This window comes from Lactuca sativa, chromosome 4, assembly GCF_002870075.4.
Source record: "Lactuca sativa cultivar Salinas chromosome 4, Lsat_Salinas_v11, whole genome shotgun sequence".
Taxonomy (NCBI): domain Eukaryota; kingdom Viridiplantae; phylum Streptophyta; class Magnoliopsida; order Asterales; family Asteraceae; genus Lactuca; species Lactuca sativa.
This window is the reverse complement of record NC_056626.2, coordinates 81,165,508-81,174,051: the sequence shown is the minus strand read 5'-3', so window position 1 is coordinate 81,174,051 and position 8,544 is coordinate 81,165,508. Positions and strand designations below refer to the sequence as shown.

At 31.1% G+C, this 8,544-nt stretch overlaps 1 protein-coding gene across 1 annotated transcript; it reads right to left on the bottom strand.

Moving 5' to 3' along the window:
- Positions 1 to 4,078: 4,078 nt before the first annotated feature.
- On the bottom strand, positions 4,079 to 8,293 carry LOC111884312 (pentatricopeptide repeat-containing protein At1g30610, chloroplastic). The gene is made up of 10 exons (XM_023880627.3): positions 8,080 to 8,293; positions 6,434 to 7,468; positions 6,146 to 6,337; positions 5,966 to 6,047; positions 5,691 to 5,882; positions 5,479 to 5,592; positions 5,304 to 5,394; positions 5,062 to 5,219; positions 4,545 to 4,976; positions 4,079 to 4,472 (listed from the first exon to the last, which is right to left on the bottom strand). Exons 2-10 carry the CDS (start codon positions 7,396 to 7,398, stop codon positions 4,149 to 4,151), a joined length of 2,550 nt encoding a protein of 849 aa, XP_023736395.1. The 5' UTR covers positions 7,399 to 7,468; positions 8,080 to 8,293; the 3' UTR covers positions 4,079 to 4,148.
- Positions 8,294 to 8,544: the final 251 nt, after the last annotated feature.

Below are 8,544 nucleotides of genomic sequence, written 5' to 3'. Positions count from 1 at the left end.
TTATATATGTCTACTCCAACTGATGCTTTTGGTTCCTCCTCCTCCTCTAACAAGAACAACAACTTCTCCTTGTTGAACATCTGCTCCAAGGTACAAATTGGATGACACCAACTACAATGATTGGATGTCTAACATAAAAATGGCCCTTCGTTTTAAGGACAAGGAATATGTCCTTGAGAGACCATTACATGAGATCGACGAAGAGATGGCCACTCCTGGAGAAATGCTCGCCTACAAGAAACACTACAATGATGCAACAAAAATTGCTTGCATCATGGTGGCCATAATGACTCCTGAATTGCAGAGACACTATGAGGATTATTTTTCGTACAAGATGAACAGGGACCTTATGGAGAAATACCATAAGCAAGCTCGTCTGGAAAAGTATGAGGTGGTAAAGTCCCTCATAGCTAGCAAGATGAAAGAGGGAGAATCTGTTAGCAGCCACATTTAGAGAATGCAATGATACGTGGATATGCTTGTCAAGCTGAATGTGAATTTTGATGAAGAGTTGGCAATCGACATAGTGTTGAACTCCTTGCCAAGTAGTTATGATTAGTTCATATTGACCTATCATGTGAACAACAATGAAACTAGTTTGTCTCAATTGCACAACCTCCTACGAACAACTAAAGTAGGAATGATAGGAAAAGGTGTTGCCTCCACTCCTGCTAGTGCTCCCATTCTGACCATTGGCCAAGGGAAAAGGAAAAAGAGGAAAGGTCCTCCCAAGAAAAAAAGATCTTGAGATTCCATCCCAGCCATATATTTTTTATTTGTCGTTCTAACGCTCCAGCATATCGGCGCGGCGGAAGAGTTATAGTCATAAATGATTATGCAGCGTCATCTGTTCCTTTTTCCCCACCACCACAACTGTCGCCACCACTACCACCTCTGCCACCACCACATCCTTTTCCACCAACCACCATAATTATTGATGATTAATCACTTTCTGAATATATATATATATATATATATATATATATATATATATATATATATATATATATATATCATGGTTGCAGAAATTGGGATTAATTATGGATTAATCGATTGGCGTTCTCCAACCGATTATGATTAGTGTAATTGACAGAAATTATGGATTAATCAGTCTTGACAGGATTAATCGGTCAATAAAAGTCAAAAAAGTTCAAAAAATTCAATTTTTTTTACTCTAAATTTTCAAAATTTCAAAATTTCAAATATTATACCAAAATGTTCATATTTTCAAATTTTCAAATTACAAATTCTCTTATTTTCTAATTTTAAAATACTTATTTTTCTTAAAATATAATAATCTTTGATTAATTTTAATATTTTATTAATAATTTATAGTCCCCGATTAATTCCCGCCAAGACCGATTAATCCCATAACACCAGTCGACCGTCAGGCTACCGTCGAATGATTTTTACAACCTTGATATATATATATATATATATATATATATATATATATATATATATATATATATATATATATATATATATATATATATATATATATATATATATATATATATTAGAAAATGACTTGAAATGACAACCAATAACACAAAAGTTGTTTTTAGGTCACTAAAATTTTAATTTTATCCAATAAGGAAACCAACTTTTTATTTTGGTTTTAACATACCAACGATTACGATTTTTAAGGATTAAAATGACAACGAACACCGTTATTGCCCTTGCCACATCTAACTAAAAGTCTTTTGTAATCACTTTTCTCAAACCACAACTAACAGCCATTAGCAATGTCATTTTGTTTGTGCCTTGTCATTTTAATTGGTAAAAATCTATGTAGTTGAAGTTGTTTGAGAAAAATGACTATAATATGCTATAAGTTAGACGTGACAAGGGCAATGATGGTGTTCGTTGTCATTTTAATCGATGAAAATCATAATCATTAGTATTGTAAAACAAGATTAAAAAGTTGATTTTCTTATTGGATACAATTAAAAGTTTATTTATCTAAAATAATAAATTTTAAATTACTGGTTGTCATTATAAGTCATTTTCCCTATGATTATTTATGATTGTGCATATAAATTTATTAACGTATATAATCATATATGATTATACCTCTCTGTCATGTAATCATTTATGATTAGACATATCAGGTCGTGCCTAGTACACCGAAAGGGTTTTAAAGATAGAAGTAATTTAGGAAAGAACCGGATAGAATGGAGTTGTTCCCTATTTGGTGGCTAATACATGCTTTTACTTTTTTTTTTTTGGTTTTACTGTTATGTAAATATTTTCAGTTCTGTTTTATTCCTTGTACTCATCTCCTTAGCTTCTTGCTAATGGTTTGGTTTTATCTATATATTAAAAAAAATAAAAATAAAAAATAAATAAATAAAAGAAAGAGAGAAAGAAAGCTACCAAAAAAGTATAATTTAACCTCAAAAATATTAAATACTTTTTTGGAAAACCCAATGTAACATAAGAGGAAAACCCAACATAACATAAGGTGTTTTTCCAATTATATGATGATATGAAAAAACATTTTAAAAGGTGAAAATTACTAAACATCAAGTCAAAGTCACCTTTAATGGTATACAATCAAGTAGCTTTCAATGGTATAATATCAAGCTTAAAATAAATAAATAAATAAATAAAAATTTACACATAAAAAACTCAATATGTTGACAATGAGCACAATGAGTCGGATTAATATTAACCGCGATTAGCAAGAGTGTTTCTATTTTTGTATTTGTTATTTATCCTAACTACAATTTTTTTTCAAAAAATGCAATTAGATAGGTTTAGTGTCATAGCTTAAAATATTTTAAACATTAAAAACCAAAATGTATCTCTTAACTCAATGGGAAGAGTTCTTATAATCTGTTGTGGACTGAATAGTTAATAAGCTTCAAGTAGCTTCTTCCAATATGTAAGAGTGTAAAAGTCTTTACTTCAGTTTTTACTAGGCTTGTGATTGGTAATAAGAATTGTTGTTGTTCAATAAAAATGATATTTGTTAAAACAAATTAACAAATAAAAAGATTAAGCATCATGTTTTATGGCATGTTATAGTGTGTTTTCTATATTTCGACGTAGAATATTGTAAAAAAATCAACAAAGAAATAGATATTATCAACAACTTAAGCTTTTATCAGTTATATAGAAAAAATATTTCTAAATTTACAACAAATAAGTTTACTAGAAATAACAAGACAAAATATCCAAATTATAAAAAATAAAAAAATAAATAAATAAATAAATAAAGTTTCTCTTGGTGATTAAATAAGAATTTTTTTGTGGTTAACTCAGAAAAAGAATTCTTCAGATAGGTAAATCAAAAAAATATGTATGAAACTATAGTCGTTGTTGGAATTTTAAGTTTATGGTTACCTGAAAAGCTTTTGCAGCAAATTACGATAGTTTTTTTGAAAAATAATTTCAAAATTTAGGACTGTCGAATCAGAAAATAATTCTTCCAGCTAAACTAAAAAAATTATTGTTTTTATGGAATCTATCCTCTATTTTTTTAGATATAACTTAATGAAAATGTTAAAAATATTTCAGATTCATTATTCATAAATATAATTTTTGGTATAACTTAAGCTCAATTTATTTATTGTCGGCATTTAATGGCCGATCATGTTGTTGTTTGGTACCATATTTTTATTTGAAAAATTAAATATCCTCCATTGGTCTATTTATCAGACCTAAAACTGGGATCCATTTATTCACTTTCCTAATTTATTGCAATGCAATCAGAAGCAAGCTTCGATTACTCTGTGCCTACATGCCATGTGCGTGGGTATTGGTGTTCAACACACCTTTGTTTCTAATTCTATATCTCTGACCATTTCATTTATATATATTCTACACTGAATTTATACCAAATTAAATTTGTCAACCACTCCCTTTTGTACTTTTGGTTTCTGATTCAATTTAATTAATTTCCATCAAGTACAAATTGGTAATTTTAATTTAAACTGGTATACAATTTATTACCAACAAGGTAAATGAGTAAAGTGTAAAACTTAAGTACAATAATTTCCTATGATTCTCTTCAATGAAGCATTGTATTCTAGTTTGTAGTGCTCTCTATTTGATTTGATTTCCCTGTATATATTTTTTGATTACCAAGTCTTTTTCTTACCTTATACCACAAAAACAATTTACAACATAATTCCCATGAATCAATCATGGGACCCTAGAATTTCTTTACAAGATTTCATACAATTCAAAAGAATTGTATTCGGTTCTTCATTTCTAGACAACAAAGTTTTCACCTTATGAAGTATTTCCTCCCTAAAAATGTTAGGATTTTCTCTAAAAAGATTCAACCATGACTTTCTCGAATATTTATGCGATTCACTTGAAGGAAGAGAGGTTAAACAGGAGAAAGCAGCAGCATAATCATCTCTCTCTATATTCACACAAAACATCTCTTCAACAAGAAGTGGTGGTGGGATTTGATCACCCTCAATTAAATGTTTCCAAGTTGTTTCCAACAAATTCACCTACAAAATAAATAAATTAAGTAACTAACAGACAAAAACATTTTATCAAAAAAAAATAAAATTTTTTTTTACCTTTCCAGCCTTTCTGGCTTCTAATATGATACGGGAATGACGTTTGGGATTAAAGTGGAATCCATGTTGTAGCATCTTTGTGTAGATAAACTCAACATCATCCCATTTTTTATTAAAAAAACACGTGTCTAACATCAAGTTAAATGTATGAATATCTGGTAACACCACGTGTCTATAATCATCATTACTTGTAACACGTTTCCCATTCTCCAATAATTTATAAAACAACTTTTGTGCTTCTTCAAACCTATTGTGATCAAGGTACCCTTTGAGCATAATATTATAAGTAACTAAATTCGGGGAGCAAAAGTTGCACATATGGTTGAATATCTTGACTCCACTTTCGATTTTCCCTGAATCCAAACAAGCTTGTATCAAACCAGTATAAGTCACCACTAAAGGCTTATTCGCCACCTTACACACCTTCTCAATCTGTGCATTAAACAAAATACGTTATAATAAGTAAATTTAAAAACCGAGTTTATAAATTAGTATATATAAAGTGTTTTTTTTTTACTTGAACAATAGCCTCATCAGATCTTCCTGCACTACATAAGCATCTAGCAAGATCATAATAAACAGCTGCTGAACCAACTATTCCACGTTTTTCCATATCTTCAACAGTTGCAATTGCATCATCAATTCTCCCTTCTTTCCAGAGTGTATTCACAACAACTATGGAATCGGAATGGAATGGAATTCAGAAACTATGGAAACGGAATAATACAAGATCGAATAACTCTATTGAAGTTAGCTTACCTTTGTAAGTTAAGGAATTTGGAATAAATGATTTCTGCATTTTTTTGAAAAACTCGTGAACGAGATTATATTTTTCACATGCAAGCATTACCTTCAGCACCATATAGAAAACAAGTTAATATAAATATAAATATAAGTTAAAGAAAAGAAAACAAGAGAATAACAATGTGAATACCTCCATTACGAGTCCATATGTTATGGTATTTGGTTGTTGTCCCTGTTCCTTTAGCTGCTGCAATACCCAAAATGCCCCTTCTAGATTTTTTTGACGAACACATGCATTTAGCACCTACATCACATGTAGATAAATACTTGGAATGAAAAGTGTGTAAACAATAACAAATACTTAATTATAGTGAAAGATCTATGGAATTCAAAGAAACTGACAGCATTATAGACTATTATATCTGGTTCTAGACGTGGGTCCCATTTTTGAAGAACACCAGTAGACAGCTTCATTTTGGGAGGAGATTTCATGGAATCAATCACATGAAAAAGTTCTCTCATATGACCTGCTTGTCCAAGGGTGACAGCTATGCAACGATAAGCTACAAGGTCTGGATATGAGGCCATTTCTTGCTGCAATATAAAAAAAAAATGTAAAATTTATAAAATTCATGTCCATTTTCAAACTATAAAATTTAATCTTTATATGTGTTAACCTGCATGGTGTGAAATACATTCAGTGATTCCACAGGTCTTCTTGCCTTCCCAAGTGCATCAAGTGCAGCAGTGTAAATGTTTCTGTGAAAGTAAGAAATTAAGAATAAATAATAAGATATATGAATAATCTTTGATAGATTATATATATAGTATTATTAAGGAAACAAAAATGAGAGAACCTTATCCTGTTAGACTTGAAGCGTTCTCTTGCTTGCATCCATTCAATGAGTTGAAGCACCTGCTTCCAGTTTCCATAATTTCCTAAAATCTGGATAAGTCTTATCATTGAAAAATCTGCAAATCTGATTTTTGCACTTCTCATCATCTTAGAGAAATTCCATTCAGGAGAATCAACAGATGCACCATTCAAACTGTCAAGATAAAATTCCAGTGAATCAAATTTATTCAAAACCAATTGTGAAACATTATATTGAAACCACAAATGAAGTAGTAAAGTCATCACTTACCATTTTGCTAATCTTTGGATTCTCTCCTCCATATCAACCCTTGAAACCCTAGGCTGATCATAAACATCTTGAAATTCTTCAAGAGGTTTAAAAGCACTTCTTTCTACATCCATACTATCATAGTTATCATGTTTAACCACTCTGTTACTTTTCACACTCATCTTCTTCATGTCAAAGCTCTGTTCTTGAAATTTACCATGTTTTACTTCGTTTTTCTGAAAGGTATATGTATCTATTTCGCCTTCTTTAGAATCTAACTTCTTTCGAGTCCATTTCTTCATAACATCATCTTGCTTCGAATTCAAGAAAACAGTTTTTTCTTTATTTACAGCAGCATTTTTCACATAACTTTCACTTGAAACAGAGTTTATATCAGAGTCCCTTTTCATGATAAACCTCTGTCCTTGAAAATTTTCATACTTTTCATTATTTTCTGGGATTTTTTTAATATCTCTGACCTTTTCAGTCACTTGAGCTTCTTTAGGATCGGTTTTCTTTCTATACCAGGTCTTCTTAACTTCAACTTGCTTCAAATTTTCCACCTTTTGTATGCTAATTTGATCTTGGGAATCACTCAACTCAAGGGCTCCTTCATCAGTTTTAGGCAAAGGTGATGGTGAAGGCGATGATGATGATGATGATGATGATGATGATGATGGTGGTGGTGGTGGTGGTGTTTCTGTGGAGACTTTGCGCTTCTCCCTACGACTTTTAACAGTTTCCATGGCTTTCAAATACTCTTCAAATGAAGGCTTGAATTCCTCTTGTTTCTCAATCACCATACCTGACTTTGCTGTGACCACAACAATTTTTAGAATTCTTCTTCGTTTACTAGTGGCATCAGAAAGACTTCTCTGAGACCTAGATGAAAAATGTAATCTTTGGGCAAATTTTGGAGGTGTAATTGCACTTTTATCAGAATGAAGGAAACCCTGTTGAGGATATGAGACTGTTATAACTGTCATTCTTCCTCCCAATTTGAAGTTCTATTGACCCAATAAACCGAAAACAGTAACTGCATACACGACAATTAATCTGCAAGAAAGTAATATCAAACCAAGAGAAAGAATTAGTAATGTAAAGTGTTCTGAAACCATAATTCGTTCAAATCAAAGAAAGAGTTTAGGATTTGTTGAGTTTGATGCATAAATACAATCAAGAGTTTAGGATTTTCAAGTGTTATACTGCAATTTTCAAAATCAGAGAATGATTAGTGTAAAGTGTTCAAACACCTTCTTCAAACTCCATGTCAGCATAAAAGCCGGTAAGTATTTCCAATTTTTGAGTGTTATATTGCAAGTAATTAACAGCCAAGAGTTTAGGATTTGTGGAGTTTGATACATAAATACAAAGATGACAATTCATTTCTCTCAAGCAATATATCAAACAGGTGGTGTGCAAAAGAATGAAATAACTCCCGTTGCTTATTATCGTCATATTTTTGTAGACAAACATTATTAACATACATACATAATACAAATACTAATCTAGGTTCCTCCTAAATGGTTTTAACAAAAGCTTAAAGATTAAAAAGTTGTCGTTATTAGCTCATCGAAATACACCAGCGAGTTCCTAAGTTCATAAATTACATTCTCATATGGTAATTATCGAGAAAGATAAATAATTTAGAGAGATAGAGAGAGTGCCTGAACTTGAAAGGATGAAGGTGGCTCGAGGAGAACAGCGATTTCTTGAATACGCGACCTCCATTGCTAATATGGGCTTACGTTTCTTGAATAATCGAGGCTCGATTCTGTATTGACCGATGGCATCAAGTTGACGGAAGAGAGAGGGATAAATCGATGGAAGCAGGGAGAGGCTTAGAGATAACGAAGGCTGTAGTGTGTAGAGTGTTATTATTGTCATTTTCTAGAAAATTTAAAAAGAAGCTAAAAAATAGCCCCTTTCAAGAAATATAATTCTAACTTTATTCCAAACACAATTTATATGTTCTTAATATATATAAAGAATAAAAGAAAAATAGGGCTGTATATATGGACCATTTTTATAATATTGTTATTTATGGTGGAGATGTTTATATGTTGTGAAGAGGCGGTAGTTGAGATATTTCGGCTTGGGACGCATTTTATTTGGTATTTTTTTGGATGATC

Coding starts and splice junctions, on each gene's coding strand:
- LOC111884312 (XM_023880627.3), bottom strand. CDS start 7,398: ATGACAGTTATAACAGTCTCATATCCTCAACAGGGTTTCCTTCATTCT. Junction 6,338..6,433: donor ATCCAAAGATTAGCAAAATG/GTAAGTGATGAC, acceptor TTATCTTGACAG/TTTGAATGGTGCATCTGTTG. Junction 4,977..5,061: donor CTGATGAGGCTATTGTTCAA/GTAAAAAAAAAA, acceptor TTTAATGCACAG/ATTGAGAAGGTGTGTAAGGT.